At 35.9% G+C, this 26,413-nt stretch overlaps 1 protein-coding gene across 3 annotated transcripts in view; it reads left to right on the plus strand.

The window, feature by feature from the left end:
* Window positions 1–560: 560 nt before the first annotated feature.
* Window positions 561–26,413, plus strand: part of PRKAA2 (protein kinase AMP-activated catalytic subunit alpha 2) — a 56,657-nt gene continuing 30,804 nt past the window's right edge. Inside the window, exons 1-2 of one of the 3 annotated variants that reach the window (XM_036234446.1) lie at window positions 561–734; window positions 23,477–23,618. In XM_036234446.1, the coding sequence (XP_036090339.1) occupies window positions 641–734; window positions 23,477–23,618 (236 nt within the window). In that variant the 5' untranslated portion in view covers window positions 561–640. Of the gene's footprint in view, window positions 735–939; window positions 962–1,005; window positions 1,115–23,476; window positions 23,619–26,413 lie in introns of those variants that run through there. The other 2 variants (XM_036234453.1, XM_036234449.1) reach the window with 2 other exon arrangements.

Here is a 26,413-nt window from a genome sequence, read left to right on the forward strand (position 1 = left end):
TCCGCCTACAGCTCTTGGATGAAGGCCGGTTCCCACTGCCTCCTACCCGACTTCCCCTGGACTCACGTAGCCGTTTTTTTTTTTACAATCTTTCTTTCCCCACACTTTGGGCCTGTTTCCATTCTTCAAATTCTACTTCCACCTCTTTCTATATCCTAGGATTCGGCCCAATCTCACCCTCACATGTCACTCGCTTCAGTGTGCCTCATAATGGGGCCCTACAACCCACTCTCGCTCTCGGGCCTCATCCCCAGGTAAAGCGGCTCCGCCCGCTGCACACCCGTCCTCGCCCACCTGTGGGCCTCCGACCCACCCCGCCTCTTCCTCGGGGGCCCTCTCCTTGTACTGCGCCAGGCGCTGGGCGCTCGGGTCGGTTCCCTGGCTGCTGCCTGGCTCAGCGCGCACAGCCCCACGCTCGCCCCATCCGCGCCCGTGGGCTGCGCGCGCCCCGCCCGCCGCGCCTGGGCCTTCGCACCTGGGCGGGCCCCGCCCGCGCCCGCGCCCCCCGGCGCCCCGCTCCCGCGCCCCGCTCCCGCCCCCCGCGGCCCGCTGCACTGTGGGTAGGCGGCAGCGGCAGCGGCAGCGGCGGCCGCACTCGGGAGCTCGCGGCTGCGGCGGAGCAAGGCTGCGCGCGCCGAAGATGGCTGAGAAGCAGAAGCACGACGGGCGAGTGAAGATCGGACACTACGTGCTGGGGGTCACGCTGGGCGTCGGCACCTTCGGCAAAGTCAAGAGTTGAGTCCGCCTCCGAGGCCACCGCGCCCGGCTGCCCGCTTGGCGGGCGGCCGGGCGGAGCCGTGGGAGCCCCGGAGCCCGGGGCCGCGGGCGGGCGGTGGGCGCGGGCCTGGCGGCAGGTGGAGGGGCCCCGGGCCGCGCGGAGCCTGGGGGGCCCGGCAGGCCGGCGAGCACCGCTGGGCAGCGCCTGGCCCGGCAGCAGCGCCTGGAGCCAGGCGAGGGCCGGGTGAGGAGAAGCGAGGGTTCAGGCGGGGGTACAGGCGACCGGGGTTTCAGGGCTAGCACCCAGCCGCCTGTCCCAGTGGTGGGGAGCAAGGCGCTTCTTCCTCCCGGACTTCAGTGTTCTCTTCTCCAAAACCGTGAGGTTTTGGACTGTTCGGTAAGGTGCCCTGCAGCTCTGAGACCGTATGGATAGGACTGGGGAATACCACCCGTTACTGGTGATTTCGAGTTCCCATTTCGTGCCAGGTGCCCTGTTAGGTGCTTTACCTGTGAGTTCATTTAATCCTTACAGCAGCTAGCTTGCTGCAGGTGACATCCTCACTTTGAAGGTGAAGAGATGGGGACTCTTAGACGTTTAGGGCCGTGCCCAAGGTCACACAGAAACTGGCAAAACCAGGATGAGGTGTAAAATGTCTTCCAGTTCTGGCCAGGCTGGAGGCCCCTATCCGGATTCTTTCACGCTGCATGAATTGGGAGCCGGGGTTGGTGGAGCTGACCGTTTAGGGGATGTTTGGGGGCTGAGAGGTGGGTAGATCTTTCTGCAGGGTGTGTGATAATGATGAAGTGCAGCTGGATTGGGTCAGGGGTCAGTTAGAATTGGGAGGTCCGAGGTTGGTTGGTATCTGTAAAATGGTTCTTGGGAGACCTTCTGGGATGCTGGGAGAAAAAAGGTTTCTTGGTGTCGCACCTTGGAGGGTGTGTGGCTGAGGAGGCCAGAACTGCTAAAGCAGATACTGCTGAGGTCTGTTTTGTTTGTGATGGGATCTCATTTTGGGTGTAGAAAAACCGGCTGCTGTTGAAATTTTTTACTTCTTACTAAGTATTAAACTTTCCTTTTTTGTTATTAACAAGTATCACATGAGATTTAATTAATTAGTCCTCTCTCCAGAACCAGAGCCGGTTTATTAAGAATATTTTCCATTGATTGTTGCAAATTCATTAAGGTAAATGTTAGCTCTCCCCAGCCCCCACCACTCCCCTTTATGCTATAGAAATGTTAAGTAGGCAGTCTGGAGATTTTACTGAGTCCTCTATTTTCTTTAAAATTCATATTTTAACCTCAAGTCTGTTAAATAGAAGAAATTCATCGTTCATTCCTGCCACAAGGATCAGCTCTTATTTACTTACATATATCCATACCCTTTCACTTGTTTAGAAAACACTGAGCACCTACAGTGTGCTGTAGGCACTGTTGAAGGTAATGGGAATCCGGCAAGGAGCAAAACCAGATTTAAAATCTTTTCTTTTGTGGAGTTCATATGCTAGTGGGAGAAGACAAACAATAATCACAATGTATTATGTAAAATACATAGCATGTTTAGCACTAATGAGAAAAATGAGTCAGGGAAGGCAGGCAGGGAATTTTGTGAGGTCAGCAGTTTTTCATAAGGTGTCAGGCAAGGCCTTACAGAAAAGGTAGTATTTGTCTCCAGACCTAAAAAGTTTGTAAAATTCTTTAAAGTCGCTGGAGGGCTATGATTCTTTGGGTTATTTTTGAAAGATCTCATAAATTGAGTGGGTAGTTAGAATATGTTTAGAAAGAATATAGGAAGATCCGGGGATTGGATTAATACCTGAAACATTACTTGTCATTAAATATCATTACTAAGGATTATTGCATTTTGATATGATGCATTTGCGTAAACAGCGCCTTTGCTATCTGGGTGTACACTCTCAAAGTTATATAACTTAACACATGTCCTAAATTGTGTTAACATTTTTGTTTATTTCTTTAACTTCTTCAACTGTAATTCGAATGTAGACTAAAACATCCATCAAATCAATTGGCCCGTTGTCAAAGGACAGCTTAAATCTCTTTTGTTTATATTACTCTTGAGCAGCTTCCAGGCACTGGCTTCTTAAAATATAAACCAACAGAAGGTACTTTGATTTATGAGCAATCCTGTGTCCAATGAGCAACCATTTGGAGGGGTATTCCTAACACTGTGTTAGAGCCTCTCTAAAGTTAGATTGTGGTTTTCCCTTCCAAGGTTAGAATTAGTACAGTCGTTTAATACAAATTAAAAAGTTGCTACAATCGAAAGTTATTTAATTATTTAAGGGATAAGAAACAAAAGCACATACATTTTTAAAAACAACTTTGTTGATATATTTTACACGTTATAAAATTTACTGATTCCAAATGTACAATTCAGTGATTTTTTAGTAGCTTTACCAAGTGGTACAATTTTCATCCATGTATCAATTTTAGAACATTTTCATTACTACAGTAGGATCCTTTATGCTTCTTTATAGTTAATCCTTATTCCTACCCTCAACCTCGGAAAACCACTTATCTGTTTTCTGTCTGCATAAATTTGTGTTCTCTGGACAGTTCTTATAAATGGGATCATTCACTGTGGAGTCTGTCAAGTCTGGCTTCTTTAACAATGTTTTTGAGATTTCGTGCATGACATAGCATGAGTCAGTAGTTCCTCTTTATTGCTGAATAATATTCCAGTTTGTGGATGTGCTACATTCTGTCTATACATTCACCAGTTGATAGACATTGGTTTCAGTTTTGGGTTAATGCAAATAATGCCACCATAAATATTCACATCTAAGTGGAGATATGTTTTTATATATCTTGGGACGATAACTAGAAATAGAATTGCTAGGTTGTATCATAGTTTTATATTTAGCTTTTTGAGAAACTGCAAACTTTTCCAAAGTGTATGAGTGTTCTCATTTCGCCACATCCTCACCAACATTTGTTAGGTTTGTCTTATACCCAATTCTAATGGGTTTGAAATGGTATCTCATGGTGACTTTAATTTGCATTTTCTTAAGCACTATTGATGTTGAACAGCTTTTCATGTACTTATTAGCCATTTATATTTCTTCTTGGGTGAGCTGTCTGTTCCTATCTTTCGCTCATTTTTTTATTCGGTGGTTTGCCATCTCATATGTTGTTATAAGAATTCTTTATAAATTGTGGATATAAGTCCCTTATTGTTATAGCGAATATTTTCTCTCAGTCTGTTTGACTTTCCATTTTCTTAATCATGTTTTTTGAATCGTTAAATTTTGAATTTTTATAGTGTCTAATTGATTGATTTGTTTTTCATTTTATAGACCATGCTTTTGGTGTTATATCTAAGAAATCTTTGCTTTAGGTCTCAAGGATTGTCTCTTATGTTGTCTTCTAAATGTTTTACTGTTTTAGCTTTTACATTTATGTCTGTGATTCATCTTGAGTTAATTTTTGAGTATTGAATTTGATGAGATATAGGGTCAATATTTTTGAATATGGTTATCCAGTTCCGGAACCTTTTGTTGAAAACACATGTTTTTAACTGTTATAGATGTAACGTTGATTTCTACTAAAAACTTAATAGATGATTTTATTTTTATGACTAAGAACATGGAAATGGAGGAATACTTTTGTGCTTTCTCTCTTATTATGTTAATTATATATTTTTTAAAATGGCATAGTTTTTAATAGCACTATTTTCAAGGTATTTTTAAAAATATATGTAAATTCTTCTCTATTTGTTGACAAATAGTCACAGCCTTCTTTAAAATGTTCTAAACTGAATTCTCTCCTTCATTATTCTGTTGTTGTAAGATTACTTATGGTAACATTATGCAGACTGACAGTTTAAAAGTAATATTTTTTAGTTAAGATTTTTCTCCATTTTGATGATTTTGGTTCTTACTTTTTAGGGTAGGGTGGGACTGCTGTTCAAGAGCTCTCGTGATTAGGCTTGTTCAGTTCTTACCTTAATTAGTAGAGGTGATAGAAATTCTAGAATAGATATATTGTTTGTGTTATACAAAGACTGGTTGAAAAAAGGCATAATGTAATATTATGTATTTAAAAAGAAGTCTGCATTTTCAAGGTGAGGACCAATAGTTTTGGTTTTCAAAATAATTACTCTTTATTGAAATTATACACCAAGAGGTACTTTACAAACACACTAACTTCTCTCTAGCTAGCAAAGCCTCATCAAGAACTTACCTTCTCTGTTTTTCAAATAGCTACTTGAATGGCCCACAGAATTGGCTTTCAAGAATTTAAATGTTTTACTAATTCTCCACTTATTTTTGAGGTAACTGGAAAGATAAGCGATTTTTTTTTTTAAAGGCCTACAGCACTTGATAGTCCTAGGTGGTCTCCCATGTAAGTACTAACCGGGCCCAACCCTGCTTAGCTTCTAAGATCAGACAAGATAGGGCATGTTCAAGGCGGCAGGGCTGTAGACATTAAAAAATTTTTAACAAGCAGGGTTCTTTTCTTAAATGTAAATACCAAGTCCCAAATGATAAATTGAATTTCAGACAGTTACATGGTCAGTCGGTAGACCTGAGAGCTGTGCCTGTGGTACTTTGGGCCCTTCCTGGGATTGTTTTGTCTCCTGTGAACAAGACATTTAACCTCTGTGGGCCATTTCCTTCTAGAAAGGAGAATTAGAACATGCAATCTGTCAGGGCCTTTACAACTTTATCATTAAACTGATTTTTTTTAAAGCTTTAATTTCAAAATGAATGTGTTTAATTTTTCCTTCTGATTTAATGGAAATTTGAATTACTGAAGATCAGGGCTGAGATGTAGACTTAATATAGAACAAAGGACAAAGGAAACATTTATAACATTTTGTGATAAAAGTTACAATTTGATTCAGTTTTTACTATATTCTAAGTACTGTCTGTCTATGGATTTGATTTATTTATTCCCCAAAGTAATCCTGAGTTTGGTATTATTTCCATTTTACAAATGAATAAATTGAGACTCAACACACCTTAAGTTGCCCAAGGTCACAGTGCCAGTAAGTGGCAGAATTGATGATCAATTCAGATTCTCTGAATCCAAGGGCTGTGCTATATAAAATGTAAAGTCAAAATGCATAATATGTTATCTTGTGAGTTTCAAACTTACAAGGATATAATTTTACATTTCCATAGATATTTATCAAGGATTGAAAAATAAGATTTAAATGTTTTTATTTTAGTTCACATTTAGAGAGAATAAAAGTTTTTTTGAAACACCATATGTATGCTTAAAATTTATATTTTTATATTCTCAACTTTTATGCCTTAGTCCATTCCATTTCTTATATGATGAATGTGCTGAATTCTAACAATTTTAACCCAAATTTCTTAGAAATGCTAGGTGTTTCAGGTTTTTTTTTTCTTACTGTGAAAGTAACCTTGATTAAGATTACCAATTACTTTTAGTAAGCAGACTAAACAGAACTTGTAAAAATGATTTGATGTCTTGGAAAGAACATTTGATTTTTGGAAGGGATTAATTAGCTCTGGATTTTAATTGCACTACTAGTTATATGGCTTTGGGAAAACCATTAAACTTTTATGAGCCTGTTTCTTCCTTTGTAAAATGACAATAACACTTGCCTTGCCTACCTTCTAGAATTTTTATGAAGATTAAACAAGCGGAGGTATGTAAAAGAGCTTTAAAAAAGATAAACTGCCATACAAATAGATGGCATGGCCCACGTGAGTAAATTCCGCACCCTGTGTGAGGTGTTAAGTGCTTGCTGTGTTTAGAAATGCCTTCATTTCTGATATCAACTTTGAGACAGAGATGTCTCAAAAATCTGCCCCTACTTTTTGGTGGCCTGCATTGAGGAAAGTTCTAAATGACTATTTATGCTATATCATACTTAATGTTTGTATTAAAATGCAGTCTCCTTTTTGAATAAAGCTTGTAATTTGTTTTTCCACAAATATGGAAAATGGATAAATTAAGAATGAAATGGAAATAATAGTGAGCATTCATATAAATTAGTAGTTGAACTGATTTTACTTTTGAAATTGTGCCAAATATTGAAGTTATATTTCTTCTCAAATACTACAAGATTAGTGTTTGAATCAAAATCAATAGAGTTATATCACTTAAACAATTAGGTAAATGATGTGCTATTTAGATTTTTTGGCTGACATAGATCATATGATTTGACATAGATAATTTTGTTCTTAACTTCAAAATGGATTTTATTCATCTTGTGTAATCAGTTGACTCTCAAAAGATATTTCCCAAAGGAAACAATGTTATGAATATAGATAAATTCAGGATACGTTCTCAAGGGCCGCAAGGCACATAGTATAGAGAATTTGGATTTTGAGGTCCTGGTGTGGAACTTTTGCTGTATTGTAAGTCAGCTGTGTGGTCTTAAGCCAGAGTCACTTAATCTGTAAAAAAGAATACCATATGTTCCCTTACACTGTCGTGAGAAGTACATAAGAAAATGTAGAAGATGCTCAAAAGGACTGAAGTCTTATGTACTATTATGTACTTAGGTTGTATAGTATATTTAAACCCATAATTGGCTGAACTAGGAATCTGTGATCTGGTTCTGATGAGGAAGAAGAATTTACAATTTCCTGTTTTGTTTTTCCCAGGTCTTCTGTCATGTTTTGCACAAACATATTCAGAAAATTAATTCTCTAGACACTGCTTACTCATCACCCTCTTCTGTATACCACTCGCAATGCATGCATACAAACACTATACATTCCAGAACCTGTGGTAGCGATTGACCATAGAATTCTTCAAGGAAGGAAGCAGAAATGGAGAAAGGAAGGAGAGAGAGCATGAGCAGCAGCTGGCAGTTTTTATGTGTGGGTCTTTTTTAAGGCCTTGTCTCCTTAAAGTAGAACCAAAATAATAAAGTTTATTTTTTTAAACTACAGAAAATACAGACTGAGCGAAAAATGCTTTCCTGCAAACTTTGTCCTAACATATCTGTGTAAATTTAAAAGGATCTTTGTAGTTTGATCATATACTGAGGTAATTACCTCAGTTCCTTGGACTTTTTCCCTTTCCCATGCTAACATGGCATTGCTTTAATTTTTTTTTTTTTTTGGTAAAAGCACAACAAAATATTTACTGTGGTCTCCGTTAGCTTTTCTTTAAGCATTTGTATTACTGCTTTGTAATGATAATACTGCCCCATTTATTCTTTGGAGATTCCTGAGGTTTTCTTGATAGAAAAATTATTTTATAGAAAGTAGTTAATTTTTTAAAGCCAAGCAGATAGATCTAATCTCAAATCCTTTAATAGCTAATGAGTAACACGTCACACAGGATGTGGAATTTGTTCACATGGGCCATGCCATTTATTTGTATGGCAAGACCTCTAAAATTCTGAATGTGCTATAAAAATGAGAGCAAATCTCCCTAATGTTTATTAAATGCAAATATAAGAGAAAGCACCTTGAATCCGGTTCAATAGATTTTTGCTTATTATTTAAATGATTGAAATGCATATGTAAAGCAATGTGTTTATTTTGAAATGTGGTAAACCATTTTATTTTTAGCATGGTGTTATTAAGGAAAGAATTTCAGGCAGCTCTTATCTCTGCTAATAATAGCAACTGTCTTCACCCCTTCAAGGGAATAGTATTCTTGCTTAAGTGGTGTCTTATGTTTAATAATGTTTGCCTCTGATACATTTTGTGGTATTTCTTTTGGTGGTACCTTTGTTTTTAAAATGTTAATATGTCTTTTTAAATTTGCCTTTAGGTTTTTAGGACAGCCATTATGTGATTAATGATAATTATAAAATCTTGTTATAATGTTTCTTATTCTGAATGCCAGTGTACCAGTTTATTAAAATACTTTATTTTCATAATTTTTTCTTCATATTATTTTATGTTTTGTGTACAATTAAAAATACCATGAGCAATATGTTCTCATTTAACATCTCTCCATTTCTAAATTACAGATTAAATATAATGTAGTTATCTAGCTATCACAACTGAAAATGAAATAAAAAATTATAAATATATTATTAAATTTTTCTAAATTCTTGATAAATACCATATTAATTTTATTTTCTTAGTGTATTTAACTTGTTAGTATATTGTATTACATAATTGACTTCAGTTTTCCCAGACTTAATGAAATAATATTAAGCATTTATTGTGTTTAGTCATATTGGATTTTAAGCAAGTAGTTTTACCAGTGTTAAGAATGTGACCGTGATACAACAGATAATTTACTAATTTAAAACGGTGGGAAATATTCGTCACAGAATTTACTTGATTTTTGTCTTACATTTGAATTCTAAGTCAAATATGGTATGACGAATCCACCTTTTACTCAGGTTTATACCAGGCACCCTTAGTGCTCCTCTAATTCACAGTATAACAGTTGTACTACATGCTATAAGTCTGATTTCAACAAGAAATTCGACTTTGTGTCTTATAGTAGCTTTGTGGATAAGATGAAGAAATGTTTCTGAATGGCTTACTAATGCTGAGCAGCTATTTCCAAATAAGTTAGGTTTCACCCTAAAAGGAAATCTCAGTCATTGATTCTGTTTAAAAAGTATAGTATGATTTCCTTTTTGGGATGGCATAAAGCTAGATAAGATAATTAATAGGCAAATCACAGAATCATAATTTAAATTTACATTGACTGCATTGTTAGGTGAAAACTAAGATGGTAATTTAATAGGGACAAGTGTCAAATCTAGTATTCAGGTTAAAAACAAAACCAAAAATCAGGTACATAAAAGAGTAGAACAGTTGATAGCCATCCCTAAGATGTTCAAGTTTTAGCTGACCACAGCTTGGAAAGTATATATTATGAATGCTTAAATGTAAAAGTTGGATGGAAAATAGCTGTCTAGAGGCCATATTAGTTGGTAGTTGTAGAGGTAGTATAATTCTGCTGTACTTTGGATTAAGCTAACTTTTGAATATTGGGTTAAGTTCTTGGCATCACAATTTGGAAAAGATTTACCCAATTATATTTCATTCAGAGTAGGGGAGCCGAAAAGTTTGCCATTTGAGTTATGGTAGAGGGAACGTGATATGAAATATTTTTGATACTGTGAGAAGACCTATATTACGTGTGATAGCTGTTTTTAAATAGCTAAAGTACCATCTAGAAAAAGGAGACCATATTCAATAATGCTTTGAAGGACAGAGCTGTGACCGTTGGGTAAATATTTTAAGGAAGCAAATTCTAATCCAGAAAAGCACGGATCTTTCTATCAAGGAGATAGTCTAGGAGTGGTACAACTTGTACCATAAATCAGTTAGATTTCTGTCATTGACATATTTACTTAGATACTGGATGATAATCTTTCAAGATTGTTACCACAAAATTCCTAGCTTAAATGGAAGCTTGGCATAGAAAAATAATTTATAAAGTCCTTTTTAACCTTAATATTCTGTTATTGCATGTACATTTTATCTAATGGGATTGACTCTCATACCCAGCTATGACTTATAACTTGTATTACTTCAACCTTCTAGTGAAGAACAATTAGAAAATCTGGAGAAATTTTAAAAATCTGTTTGAAGGCAGCCAGTGCTTGAGCAGTCAATATCCCCTTCAGACGAAAATTGCATTGGAGTGAGTCTGACATATTGTTTGACTGTTGAGTCATTTGCTAACTTGTAATGATGGTAAATGTAAGAGCCAAACTGAGAGCAGTGTCTAAAGGGCAGAAAAGCTAAGCAGAGTTTAAATCCTGGGAAGACGACATTGGAATTCACAGCTTGTCAAAGAGGAGAGTCCTGGTAAACGATTGGGGTTTTGGTTGCAACTCCCTGAAGACTGAAATCCACCTTAGAATCAATGTAGTCCTAGACTGTTAAGATGATCTACCTCCTATCTTTATTCTCTGGAGAAAAATGAAATCATCTGGAACCTCTACAGTTTTTCACAAACAATGTTCAACATTCCAAAAGACAAAATCAAGACAATAGAAACAAACTCATATGTGATTCAGATAGTAAAGTTATCAGACATGGAACTTAAGATAACTGTGACTAATAAGTTCAAGATGGAGAATTTTAGCAGAGAAGTGGACTCTATAAAAATAATCAAAGGAAATTCTGTAACTGAAAAATACAATAATTGAGTTAGAACTGTATGGATGGTTTGACAACATTATAGTCTGTTGAAAAGAGGATTAGTGAACTAGAAGACAGATTAGAAGGAAATATTCAGACTGAAGCATAGACAGATTGATGGAAAGAAAGTGTAAGAGACAAATGGGAACACAGTGAAAAGCCTAATGTATGTATTATGTAACCTGTAGTGATAAAGTTTAGTGCAGGCTTTGTTCAGTGCTGTTACTAAACCCCAGTATTTATTGTGAAAATGACCTTTGATTGGTAAATTACATCTGGATTGGGAGTGTTATGAAGAGACATGTTAATACTACAAGAGACTATGTTACTATCTTTGTTTTACCAGCATAAAACTTTTAGGGAAAAAGACCTCCAGCTTTTCTCAGTGTTCATTCTCAGTGCACCATTTGTGGGGTGCTCGGAAGCTGCATGAATGGGATGTTCCATGTGGTTACTCTTTGAAACTTATGAATGCTGGAGTACATTGTATCCATGCATGTGGTCTCATCCCCCAAAATCTAGTCTGACCTGTGTGATCAGGGAACGCAGCAACTGGATGTTTTAAGGACTCCTGATGTAGAGGTATTTGATCCATATTGTTATGGTGTGTTTACAGTCCTAAATCTTTCTAAAAAGCTAAGTAAAATTGGTATTATATTACTACCTATTTGCGTTCTGTGAGTGTGAATGTTATTTTGAACCCAGGATCACCAGTAATCATAGAGAATAGGCACTACACAATTCTAGGAGGGGAGGAGAGACCAAATGGGACAGAAGCGCTATTTGAAGAAATAATGGAAGGAAATTTTCTAAAACTGAATAAACACATAAAGCCACAGATTCATAAGCTCCATGAACCCCAAGCAGAATAAATACAAGAAAACCATTCTTAGGCACATTATTGGAAAACTTCAAAACTGGGTCTGTTTGCTTGATGCTTTCCTATACTGGAGTGGATTACATCTCTCTATGCAGAGTGGGAGAAAATGTTAAGAGAAAATCTTAAAAGGTAGCCAGAGAATAAAAGATGCATATTGTCTTAAAAGAAGCAACACTACTCTTTCTCTACAAAATCAATGAAATAGAGGAAAAGGTATAATGATATCTTTTGAGAGGTAAAAGAAATGAACTGCAAATCTATAATTCTATACCCCAAAAAATATCCTTTAATAATGCAAAATACATTTTCCAGTAAGCATAAATGAGAGACTTTGTCACCAGCAGACTAACAGTAAAGGAAACACCAATAGGAATTCTTTAGGCAGAAAGATATTGACTATACAAAATAATCTCTTGTAAGATTCAAAATATATGTGGAAATAAGAACAGAAAAAGTGGGAGAGGAAAAATAAAGTGTACTAAAGTCTTTGCATTGTCTAGGAAATGGTAAAAATATTTACCATAATAAGTCAGAGATGCATGTTATAATCTCTAGGTAACTACTAAATGCAATCCTTAATGCCCTACAGATGTGACACGGTTTACTTTTCTCATTTTGTTTTGGAGAGAACGCTAAAGTCATTCCATAATTCTTTAAGGAGAACTTTTATGGAACATAATATATTCACTAAGTATATTCAACAAAAAATTATTCAATTAGGGGCAGTTAATAGGGATGGAAGGGAAGATGGAAGACAGGAAAAGAAGGGAGGATGAAGAAACAGGAGACAAAGTGTGTAGAATAAGAAACACAGAAAGAAGAATATAAACATGAGGACAAGAATTGGAAAGACATAAGAGAAAGGATGATTTAAGAAGCTTTGGGAGTGTTTCTGGCAGATTCTGCTGTTTATCTGGAGAGAAGCTATTTATGAACTTTTTTTTTTTCAAATCTGTTATCTCCTAACTCAATGCTAATACTTTCTCCAACAGTTTTAAATAAGGACTTCTACTCTGGAAGATTTTTTTTTTTTTTGACTCTATGTAAATGATTCATCTTAGATGATTATTTAAAAAGTAAGTTACTTCTATGGAAGTCTCGATTGACTTAGTTTTAAAGAAATACTTTAAAGTTACCATCTAAAACCAGTATAAACATAGATTTTTTAAAAAAGTGGGATGCAGCATATCATGTAATCAGTTCTCCAAGAAGTTAGATGTAGAGCAAATCTGATAAAACATTGTATCTTCAGACCTTTACTGATCTATTCAAAATAGCCTATTTTCCCACCTCCACCCCTGTCACTTGTACTCTGCTTTATTTTCTTCAGTTTTTTGGCCATTATATCACCATTATATGTTTGTTTATTGTTTATATTCCCCGTAAGGCAAGTCCCATTTATACTTGTATTTTCAGCATCTGAAGTAGTGCCTAGACACTTAGAAAGTATTTGTTGAATGAACAAACAAATGAATGAACAAACGAGTACAGAGACCATCAGAGTAAAAACAACTGGAAGGAAAAAGTTAAAGGATATATGAATTCTCTCAATAGAAAATGAGTACATGTTACATATTGAATTATGGGACTATTTCAGTTCTTGTTTTATTTTCTTGACATTTGGCAGCTCTTGATGAATAACTTTTGTATATCTCATCTATAGGAAGGGCCCCAACCCTGCCCCAACCTTTATTTTAACTGAACACAGCAGTGCTCCATACTTGATTGTTCTCGTCCATTGTCCCAGGTCCTTCTTTAGCCTATCAAAACTACATTCTGTCCCTTCACTAATTTCCCAACTCAAATGCCGGGGATACAAGGATAAACATACAAATAAGCATTCCTGACATGTTACAATCAAGAGAGCCTGGTTATTGGGAGGTAAAATAGTGTGAGTTTTGAGCTGGGGCTTTGGAGGCAGATATACCTCCAATTGCCATTCACCAATTGTTCTCAATTTCCTAGTTTCCTCATTTGTAAACTGGTGTAATAATATTTACCTGATAGAGTTCTACTAGTAATTATTTAATCAGTGCTACATCAAAAGGAATAGTCTTCTGCTCTTTGTTCAGAACTATCCTTTAGAGAAATTTAAAGGACTTTCAAGGAAAGGAAATTTGAAGAAAAGCAATAACACTTTTGTTTTACCATGGGCGAAGAAGAAAAGAGTTTTGTGTTATTTTGGCAGGGGTCTGGTGATGGTAGGGGTCAGTACATGTGTGAGTCAGATGACTCTCCTGACTCCCGAGTGAAGGCTTTTGATATAAATGAGTAAGGGTGACTGACCACCTGATAAGGCCCTGCTGCTAACACATACGATGTCCCTTGGCTTGTCAGAACCTAGGTATGGATATAATCATGTCCATTCTTATTTTTTTTTCTCTAAACTATACCACATATACAAAAAGTTATATACATTCTAAGTGATCTTTTTACATAAATCCTCAATGAATTTTCATAAGCTGAACATGCTCATATAACCACTATGACACAACAAAAGAGCACGATCCCACAAGCCCCACCTTTGTCCCGTTTTAGGTACTGTTTCCATCTTCCACCCCCACCAGAGATAACCACTAACCACAGATTAGTTTCACCTGTTTTTGAATTTTGTACAAACAGAGTCATATTTGTGTCTGGCTTTTTTCTTTTGAGATTGTATTTATGAGATTTGTCCATATCGTTGCATGTAGTTGTAGCTTGTTAATTATCATGGTTGTATATATTACATTAAGAATATACCATTCCATTATTGATGAGCATTTGGGTAGTTTTTACCTTTTGATTATTATAAATATAGCTGCTTTAAACATTCTCGTGCATGTCTTTTCTCCATTTATGTTGCTATTTTAGATAAACATACATATTTAAACTATCATATAAATATTGTTTTACAAATACTGTTTTTTTCTACCTTATATTTGAGATTTTTATCATTACTGGGGCTACTGTTTGAGTCCTCCAGCATGGTTTTATAAGTAACATATTCATGTAAGCTCTTTGAACCTGTGCAATATTATAACAGGTGCCCACTAGTAAAACATTAGAGCTTTGTTTTTGTTTTTGTTTTTTTTTTCATTTAGTAGTTATACGTACAAGCTTCACAGTGTTACAATATACCACTTCTTAAAAGTGATCTTTAAAAGGCTTATTTAGGATGGTATTTTATATTTGTAAGTATAAAATCATTCTTCAGAAAGTTATATTACCATATCTTTGATAAATATGTTTTAATTTTTACTGATTCCATCAGGTCCTTTGTCTCAGCTAATGATATATTTTTGAGCAAATATGTCTTTTGTACATAGTCATTTGTAGTTCAAAATGATTTAGAAATTGATAAGAATCTTTTTTTCTGAAGTATAACTTTTGGTTAAGAAAATCAAGTTCTATTTGGAATATATGGTATATCTTTGAGAAAAGAGTTTTGTTGTATTCTTTTTGGTCTGAGTGCTTTTTCCAGTCAGTCTGTTTACCTGTCATTTTTCCAGTGGCAAGAGGACTCTTCAGGACTGTAGGGAATGAGAAAAGAGCACTCTTTTTTTTTTTTTTTTTATTCTTCTGAATATTGCTTTGGAGATAGCAAGATATAACTTCCTAGGTTTTCTCCATAAAACCCCTTGTAGAGTTTAAATACAAAAATGCACATAAAGTGCTTTATATACATGTACACACACATGTGTACAAAGTGCCTGTTATGTAGTAGGCACTCATTACCATTATTATTATCTGTCATTCAGAAATACCTTTCTTCCTATTGATATCATAGCCACCTTTCCCAAAATTGCTTTCCTTCCTTGACCCCAGCATTGTCTGGTCCTTTCATCCTGCTTTTGGAGATCCATTCTAGCTAGTTCTCTTCCTGTAGCATCCTGTACTTTTCCTTCCAGTTATTATCTCTTTTCTACTTAAAGCATAAAATGATGGACCAGCAGAATTGAGAACTTTTTATTAAGATCTCAAAGTACCTGAGAACTTTTTATGTGTTTATTTCTGTTGATTATATTCTTAGGAGTTGAATCACAGAGTCAGATATACATGTTCAGTTTTGGTAGTTAGTACATATTTTGCACCAATTTATACTTTCTCCTTGTGTTTGCATTAATTTACATTCCAGCGAGCAGTATAAAAGTTCCAGTTACTTTACATTTTTTTTTTTTTTTGCCAGTATTTGCTACTGTCTTTTTTATTATTGCTGTTTTGGTGGGCATGCTGTGGTATTGCATTGCATTGTGATTTTAATTTACGTTTCTCTGATGTCTAATGATATTGAGCACCTTTTCATATGTTTATTGACTATCTAGATCTCTTTAAAATTTATTTTCCTGGAAGACATCTAATTTCTTCCATTAAGTAAACTGTAGTCCTAGTGCTGATGTTTGTGCCTTCTTCTTTCATTATTTTTCATATTTGGGATCTCTTGGAATCTGGTACCATTTTCATATTTGGGCTTGGAATATATAAGTAATGCCCCCTCTCTAACAGATAATTATTGCTTCAGATATGAGATTAGCACACCCCAGTTGCCTTCCCCTCTGAAATTCTAAAGCAGCAATACTAGAGTATGAAGCCTAAATCATCTGTCTGTTCAAACAACCAAAATATTAGTTTCAGTCATGCATTTCATCCACTGTTATTGAATGTCAGTTATATGCCAGACACTGTGCCAGTTAGTAAGGATACAGAGATAAATGAGAAACAGAACCTGCTCTGAAGGAGCTGATTGGTTTAAAGAGGGTGATCAATAACAACAAAAACAACAAAGTAGGTAATTACAGTACGTTTTGCTGAGTGCCATCAGGCAGAGGAGCTTGAGAGCATATTGGAAGGTCGTTTAACACAGTTGAGTTGTCGGAATGAGTAGGGGAACAGGGATGGTAGTTAGGGAATGCTTACTCGAAGAAATGGTACTTGAGCTGAATTTTGAAAGACAAATGAGAACTAGACAGGTGAAACATTGGTGATTGGGCACAGAAATGGTTCATATGTTAACAGCATTCATTTATTATACTGAATCAAATTCCACTGAAGTTTACTGAGTGATTTTCAATGAGCGAAGGCCTTGAAAGTAAGAGAAGGCACAGCCCTTACGGGGAATTCCAAGTAGTTGTAAATTACCGAAGTGTAACATTTGAGGTGAGGGAATGGTGAAAGATGGTACTGGAAAGGTAGGCAATGCCTAAATATGCATATGCTATATGCATATGCTATATGCATAATCTATAAAACTATGTGAAGTTTCCAATATTACATAAATCAATCTAAGTACCTCTTTATCCCAATTTTCCAACTAAGTACAGAACATACTACGAATATAGGATAAGGTCCATCTTCCCAATATCAGTGAGCCTCGATTCTGTGTAGTACCATAATTCAACTTGGCTCCTGGAACTTCTAACACCATCATAAAAAAGTTATTTTATCTTCCCTTTGCTTTTCATTTCACTCAGCTTGTCTAAACTGCAACTGGAGGATGTACAGAAGACTAATCTTTCTTGCTAATGAAGTATTTCATAATATATGGGCACTGGTCAAAAGCAATTACCAGTGGAAAGAGAAGTGTTTCTAATCCTGGAGTCTACAGAAAAGATTGTGGAACTGGCTGAGGACTGATAAATGTGCCTTCCCTTAGGGCCCAAACTTACCCATACTCATTTCTCACCTCTCTCATTACTACTCCCCAACTTTTTCCCCCTACTCCATAAACCTAGGGCCAATTTTAAGGTCGTACTCTAAGATTGTTAGAACTATAACAGAAGTCCTTTAACTGGGGCAACAAAAAAATATCACCATAACTGGAAGAGGTATGTCCCTAGCATCTCAACTTGGAATTTGTGTCCTATTCCCCTCCAGCCTCAGTCATTATTATATATGGTATTTAGATTCTATAGTACTTTTAATTTAATAGCATTATTTTAGACTTTGAGTAAAATCTTTTCGTGAGTAACCAGAGGATGTATGTAGTATAATACTGATTTTGTCTATTACTAGTCATTTTTAATTTCTCTGAGCCTCAGTTTCCTCATCTATAAAACTTTCTCACAAGGTTGTTATAGGGTTAAAATGAAAATGTACATAAAATATTTAGCATGTGTGAATACATATAGGTATACACTTGCTAGTTGTCCTTCCCAGCTTTGTGTCCTTCCCAGAATCATTAGCTATCTTTAAATAACTCCACTGCAAATCACCTGCAGCTTCTACTGAAGTCGTGCGTGCTTCTGAGAAAGATCTGGGTTACAAGTTAAATCCTATAGCCACTTTGAAGGATGATGCCCATCTCTTTGCAGTCTCTCCTAAAGGATTTAGTATACATTTTTGTAACCTATATTTTAAGTCATACCATCCCAAGTACACTCTGAAATTTTTAAGAAACTTCTAGTTATGTTCAGTAGTAAGATGATAGACCTGATTTTGCTTATATAGGCTAGTAATTTCCTGATAGCATAGCACTGTGGATGCCATATTTCAATGAGACAGCTTTTCAACTGCCAATTTCTACTTACAAATTTTGTACCTAGGTCAAGGACTTTGTATAGGCATAAGGAATACCACATGCAGCTACTGGTCCTGTGGAGCATATGAAATTAAACGTTCTTTTTGTGGACTGAAGCTTTCCCTTCCTTGACATAGTTCAAATTATTATACAGTATGTCTGTAAACTTTACAGCAGAAGAATATTTTGACAACTCTTTGTTTTGTTTTAGCTCAGGCCAGAAATAATATTTTATTTTTAATTGTTCCCTTTCTTTTATTAGATATAATAATAATCTAAATCATATAAAAATTGAATGAGGAAAGTATTTTTTGTGAATTAAGGAATAATGTCTAGGAAGATAAGTGTTTCAGGTTATACTTTATAAAATTACAGGGTCTATGCTTGACTTCATAGGAAATAGTATTGGAAATTTGAAAAATTATAGTTTTATCTTCAAGCAAAACAATCATGTATTTACAACCACATAATACAGCTATATGAAGTCCTGGATCTTGTTTATAAAGAAAAATGTGCCAGAGCTGGAAAGTATCCAGAAATTACAACTAAAATCATCAAGAAGCTAGAGTGGCTTAAAATACCCTTCTGTGTGGAATGATGTTTGGGGATATAATTAGAAAAATCTTAGAGTTGGAAGAGAAATTAGGCTCCATGTAGTTCATTCAGTCTGTTAGTTAATGCATTAATTTATCTATCGTAATCCTGACAAATGGCTGAGCTTCTGCTCTTTGAATATTGAACAGTGCACACTGCTGAATTTAAATCTTCACTCCGACACTTCATAACTGAGTGACTGTGGGTAAATTCTTAACCTCTCTGTGCTCCATATTCCTGGCTATTTCCAAGAGCTGTTTCCCTGGCAATAGACAGAGACTACAAGGAACCTGACCTCCAGCTCCCTCCCATCTAGTATTGAGAATCAAGTAAATGTTAGTGTTACACATCTTGTGGAAAAAAAAAATACTGCAGGTACAGTAATTACATCAGAACGAAAAATTTCAAGATAGGCTAGACTGGTGAAAAAGGAAGTGAGGAGAGGTTTCTTAGAGCAGATGACTCAGTCGAAAGAAATTCTATCGATTTTTTCCCCAGTTCTTCTAGAATAATATAACAGTTTCTTCTATATGACAGCTCTTCACTTATCAAATATAAAATTCTAAAAGACATAGGGTGGGTTAGTGTGGATTTTTTTTCCGCATAAAATTCCATAGCTTTAGAGAGTATTTTGTGTAATTTGTCTATAGGAAAAACAGAATGGATCACTAATGGGTGATATATTTGTAGAACCTTTTAAAAATTGTATGGCCTATATATTATAATTTATTTTCATTAGTTCATGGATGGTAGTTGAGCAAAATTGAAAATTTGAAGTAAGTTCAAACTTTTTGAATTTTAAAATATTCTGAAGTATGTTAGGTTTATCTGTAAATGGTAGAAATCTTCAAAATGAGAGTGCTTGCATACAGGGTGGTATTTTGCTTAAGACTGTTGTAAATCCCGTTGGTGTCAGAAGCATGAGCTTCTCTCTCTGGTCATTCCCACTTGCCTAACCTTGTCCTCAAGGTACAGGATGATGACTTGGGATTCCAGTCTTAAGGGTAAAGGTACATCCCAAGTGCTTTAGTATAGTGCTTCCCATAGTAGGCATTCATTAAGTAGTTGTTTCATGGATGAATGTCCTATATTTCTCCTGTCAGAATAGGTATTGATCTGGATACATATATATGTGATAAATTGTGGCAAATTTGTCCATCCTTGGTGTTTTTTGATGTTCTCATCTGTATTCTCCCTAGCAGTTTGCAGATAGATTTAATACCATACAGAACTTATTTAAGTTGCTTTACTGCTGGTGCCTTCCCCCACCCTCCCACTCCCCCTACCACACACTAAATGAGAGGCCTGTTAAACCTCTCTTTTCATGTGTCTTTGATCATCATACTGGCATGTTGAAGGTACTCAGTAAATGTTTTTAGAATACATAAATAAATAGGAATAAAAGTTTGGTGAATGCAAGCCTTTTCTTTTAGTTACTTCCCCTAAAAAGCTTATGGCTGTAATACACATAGAAATTCTTGGTCTTAAATCTGTTTATATTACAAGAGTTTTAGGAATATTCATTCAGCATTCAGGTGGCATGTGATTATGAGGCAACTATTTGGTATTAATTATAGCTAAGTACTAATTCACTTAACAACGTACTAGGGAATAGAGGCTGATATAGTTCAGTGAAATGAGGGAGCATTTTTAGCCCATTTGACTCCTAACTTTAGGTACCTAATTAGCTTATGAGTGTGCTTAACTTTCAAAGGATAATGCCGTTTCTTTTCCATTGTTTCATGGGGAAAATTTTCTTTCAGGTATAAAGATAAATGAGTCACTATTTCCTCAGATATAGACAAAGTAATACCATTTAAAAATTTAAATTTTTTAGCTTGTTGATGTATTTACAAAATTCTAAGAGATTTAAAGTATATATCATGACGATTTGATATACATTGTGAAAGAATTCCTCCCATCTAGGTAATTAACACATCCATCATATCATATATATATTTATATATATGTAAATATAAAAGAATATTTCAGTTCTAATCTCAGTTACACAATACAGTGTTATCAACTATAGTCACCCTGGTATACATTAGATCCTTAGATCTTATTTATCTTATAGCTGAAAGTTTATGCCCTTTTACAAACCTCTCCTTATTTTCCCCACCCCATAGCCTTTAGTAACCACTTTTCTGCTTTCTGTTTCTATTTGACTATTTTTTTCCCTTAAGATTCCATATATAAGCGATAACATGTATACTTTCTCTGTCTGGCTTATTTTACTTAGTAGAATGCCCTTCAAGGTTCATCCATATTGTCACAAATTGATAGGCCTTTAGGTAGTTTTCATATCTTGGCTGTTGTGAATAATGCTGCAATAAAATAGGAGTACAGATATTTTTTTGATATCCTATTTTTATTTTCTTTCAATAGCTTCCAGAGTGGAATTGCTGGATCATATGTTAGATCTATTTTTAATTTTTTGAGGAACCTCCATACTGTTTTCCATAGTGGCTGTACCAGTTTACTTTCTCACAGTGTGTGAGGGTTCCCATTTCTCTACATCCTCTGTCTCTGAACTGGAGTCAGACAGTTTGAGATCACATGTTATGCTACTTACTTACTGTGGCACCTTAGATGGGTAGTTTAACTTCTCTGTGCCTCAGGTTTCTCATCTGTAGAGTGGAGGATAACAATACTTTATAGAGTTGTGGGGTTGAGTGGGCAGGGCATTTAACACTTAGAGTAATGCTTAGTACATAATAAACAATAAAGGTCATTGTCACCACTCGTTGTTATTAGCATATTTGTCTAAATAATTTGACTCCAGGAAATACTTCGGAGAAAATGTCATTTGACTCCTTGGTTTCTAGGATATAGGGAATGTGTCACCAAGTGAAATAAAGGACACAGGTTTGGTGGGGGAGGAGGAGGAGAATGCTGAGTTTAATTTTGGACATACTGAATTTGAAGTGTTTGTGAGATGCGCATCTTGAAATATATGAATTTGAAGAAGTAGGCAGAATCATTGGCATATAGGTAGTAATTAAGACTATGAGAGAGAATGAGATAACTTTGGGCCTAGGTAAGAAACCTTGGGACACTAACCTTTACAGACAGGTGGAGGCCATAAAGGAGACTATCTGAGTGTTAGTAGGACTAGGAGTGAACAGTGCCACCAAAAAGTGAGAGTGGCCAGTGTGTCCAGTGCAACAGAGGTTATAGTTGGCCTTTGGATAACATAGGTGTTAGGGGCGCTGATCTCCTGCAAAGTTGAAAATCCACATATAACTTTTGATTCCCCCAAAACTTAACTACTAATAGCCTACTGTTGAAGCCTTACCAATAACATAGTCACTTAACACATTCTGTATGTTATATGTATTATATACTGTATTTTTACAATAAAGTAGCCAGAGAAAAGAAAATGTCCTTAAAATCATAAGGAAGTATTTATTGAAGAAAAAAAAAACCCTCATATAAGTGGACTTATGCAGTTCAAACCCATGTTGTTCAAGGGTCAGATGTACAGTAATCTGAGAATGGAAAAGTTTACATGACTTGATAATGAGTCTTTTGTGCTCCTTTGGTTTTAGTAGAGGAGTAGAGGCAGAAGCCAGATGGCAGTGAATTTAGGGATAGTGATAAAGGAGGAAGAGAAGACTAATAGACTACTGTTTTGAGAAATTTCGATGAGCTAGATATTGGAAACTAGAGGAAGATACAGGGTAAATTGGGGGAAGGATGGGGTGTTGATAGGCCAAGCAGAAGGAACTGTTAGAAAATAAAAAGGCCAACTATAAGAGTGTAGAAAAGGTGGGTTCAGGGCACAAGTTGATCAAACTGGCTTTGAATAGGAGGAGAGCCAAAACATCTCTGACTGGAGAAAAGCAGGGTGGGGTTATACCTAAGCGTTTAAGACATAGGAAATCATTCCTAATGACTGCATTGTTACCAAAGAAATGGAAGGGGAATTAGTCTGCTAAAAGGGTTAAGGGTTGAATAGGTGTTGTGAGGAGACTGGCAAAAGCTTAGAATAGCAATTGAGGGAAATAGGAGATGGGGGCTAAAACTTTTGTTTCCCAATTGAGGGTTTTTTTAATCTGAGCAGTACTTAAGCATATCACTAGTAGTGTGGGTACTATTAATGTGTTATATGAAAGGGGAAAGACTGTTGTTTCATTTAACATGTATATTTGGCTTCTAGTGTATACAAATCACTGTGCTATGTACTTTTTGGGAGGTTCAGATGAATACTTACTGTATTCATTAGTTCATACTTACAGTATGAACTAATAGTTTATGTTATATGACTTATTAAAACCACAAATATAATAACTTAAAAATGATAAATGACACATGAGCTTTATAAACATACTGTGAGAGTTGGAAGGAGTAGAGAATCCATTAAATGGGGGGGGGGGAGAACAAATATTGAATTTTTTCTGACAGGGGGAGGCTTTATGGAAAAGGCCTAAAAAGGGCTACATGTGAATTTTATATTGTAATAGTAATGAACATTTCTGTGCTAGGTGCTGAGGTTATAGAGGAAACTAAGATACAGTTTCTGCCCTCAAGGAGTGCATATTCTAGTAGAAGAGACAGATGTGAAAAGAGATAACTTCAGTTATCAAACAAGTTATGCAATAAATGATATAAAAGTGGTATATATAAGTAAAAAAAATTTGGGGATTATACTGTAAAGAAGCATGAATAAATGATTATGTTGCTATGACAGCAGTTTTTTTATCTTTTCTCTTTAGTTGGAGAACATCAGTTGACAGGCCATAAAGTGGCAGTTAAAATCTTAAATAGACAGAAGATTCGCAGTTTAGACGTTGTTGGAAAAATAAAACGGGAAATTCAAAATCTAAAACTCTTTCGTCACCCTCATATTATCAAACTGTAAGTATTTTTGTACCCAATAATACAAAGGAGAACTGTCTTGAAATATTTGTGAATTTATAAATAATTATTTATATTTAGTTAACCTTGTAAAAAATATTCTTTTTCATATTTATATTCAACAAGTGTTAATTTGTTTAACCTCTGTCAGTCCTTCTTTGCATACTTTTAGCATTAAAAGTTAATTGTTTTGAAATTGAGGAGTGCAGCCTTAAAAGGTGACTCTTATATCTAGTATTCATTTTGAAGTTCATTTAGGACTTTGATATTTCTAGATTCATTTTGAAATTTTTTCTACTCAATTTTCATTAACATATCAATATGGGTATTTTCTTTTTGGAAAAGGTAGACAGTAACTATTGAAGATTATCCACCATATTACTTACAGAACTGCAACTGTTACTTTAATTACTGATAGTAAAACTCCTAGGAAGGCAAATGGATTTTGGGAGGGATAAGACAAATTATAAACTTAAAAAATAAGTAAATATTAGAGATTAATAAATAGGCTAATTAATAAAATTGGAAGTTAATTTAAAATCAGCTAGACCCATAAAAAATTGAGACATTAAGTATGCAGTAGTATTCCTTTAAATCAATTGACATTGCAGTTTAATTTTTTTGAGCCAAACACTGAAAATTATCTCTTTTTTTTATCTTAAAGCTTGGTTAGAGTTTTATTAAGTAAATATTAATCTTAATGAGTACCTGATAATGATTAGAAACTATATTGAACATTTTGCATATACAATTTCACTTCATCCTCATGATAAGTCTATAAGGTAGGTATTATTATCCTCATTTTATAGATAAGGAAATCACATATCTAAATATTAGTAGCTTGTCCAAGTTCAAATAGCTAGTAAGTTTCAGAGCTGGTAGTTGAGTTCATATCTCGCTACAAATCCTGTGCTGTTAATATCTACTCCAGTCCTCTAGTCTTTCTCAAAACTGGGAGTTATATAAATTCATTTTAAAGGAAAAATTAGTTTGTGGATACCTACTTTGACTTAACGTACAGTTATGCATTGCATGACATTTTGGTCAATGATGGATCACATGTACAACGTTGGTTTCATAAGACTATAAGGGAGCTGAATTTCTTATAAGAAATGGAAAGATATGTGTGATTCAGGATGAATATATATTTTTTCTGATAGGAGCAGTTTTGTGGGCTTGGCAATAAATTCCCTCTAAGTCACAGCACCTCAATTTTGAGTGTACTGATTATACCCAAATCAGTCAGCCACAGACCTGTCTCCCCAGTGAGACATATTCAGAGGGTGCTACATCCTTCCCAGCTATAGCCTGATGGCCTTCACAGTATTTTGCTATAAATTATTTTGTCGAGGACCCAAGATCCTGTACAGCAGTGGTCCCTAGCCTTTTTGGCACCAAGTGGTCCTATGAGAATTTAATGCCTGATGCTCTGCAGTGGAGCTGAGGCGGTGATGCTGACGCTGGGGAGCAGCTGCAAATACAGATGAAGCTTCTTTTGCTTGCCCATCACTCACCTCCTGCTGTGCGGCCCAGTTTCTAACAGGCCAGGACTGGTACTGGTCCACTGCCCAGGGGTTGGGGACCTCTGTTGTGCAAGGAGCTGCCTTAATAAGTATTAAGTGCCACTGCCACTTCAGTAATAGCTTTCAGTGGTAGGCAGTGTGGAACCAGCCTGTCCCTGTACTTTGGAAGTATGTTCAGGTTGTAACAATGTAAAAGATAAGTTTTATTCCATCAATCCAGTGCCAAAGCGAGCCCTTTGTGCTAGATAGGCTCAGTGAAACCAAAAACAAATCTCCAGACTCAAAATATTAAATCCTCAGTTCTGTACGCTCTCCATGTTAAACTCTCTCTCTGTCTTTACTTTTATTTTTATGAATACCATAAAGTTTCTTATTTTGACCATTGTTCCATCATGCAATAGCCCAAACCATATTGCCATGACAATCCCCTATGCTCTTTTCTCTCTTGATCTTGGTTTCTTATTCCTACTGATACCCAAGCTACCTTTCAATCCCTTTCAACAGTCACTATTACGGTGACCTATGCTTTACCCCATGAAGTTTTTCCTTTTGATATTTCCAGTCAGTTTGTCCCACATTCCTGTTCATTGGAGCAGCATTGACAGCTTCGATGTTCTATTTTTGACCCTTTCAGAAGGGGGCAAGGGCAGGGCCTGCAGGACAGTGTTTATAAAGTCTTCAGTAGTGACTGTAATGTGCTAGAACTTCATTTTCATTCACCACTCACTTACCGATGCACCCAGAGCATCTTCCAGTCCTGCGGGTTCCATTCATGTTAAGTATCCTATATCGGTGTACCATTTGAAAAAAACCTTTTATATCATATTTTTACTATACCTTCGCTATGTTTAGATACACAGCTAGTTATCACTGTGTTATAATTGCCTACTGTATTCAATGCAGGAACATGCTATTATAGGTTTGTAGCCTAGGAGCAATAGGCTATACCATATAGCCTAGGTGTGTTGTAGGCTATGCCATCTAGGTTTGTTTTAAGTTCACTCTTAGATGTTCACATAAGGCCGAAATTGCCTAATGACATTCTCAGAATATATCCTTGTGTTAAACAGCATGTGACTGTGCTGTTACTTAAGTACACGGAAACAAAGGACTGAGTATAAACTCTATGTGCATATAGCTTGGGCACAGTTACGAAACCAAAATAAGATGACAGTCTAGATACAAATAAGACAAGTAAATGAAATTCAAAGTAGTATCTATAGTATAAAGTGAAAAATAGTGGTGTTTTGCAAAAGCAAATTCACTGTTAGT

This window comes from Rousettus aegyptiacus, unplaced genomic scaffold, assembly GCF_014176215.1.
Source record: "Rousettus aegyptiacus isolate mRouAeg1 unplaced genomic scaffold, mRouAeg1.p scaffold_m13_p_1, whole genome shotgun sequence".
NCBI classification, from domain to species: Eukaryota; Metazoa; Chordata; class Mammalia; order Chiroptera; family Pteropodidae; genus Rousettus; species Rousettus aegyptiacus.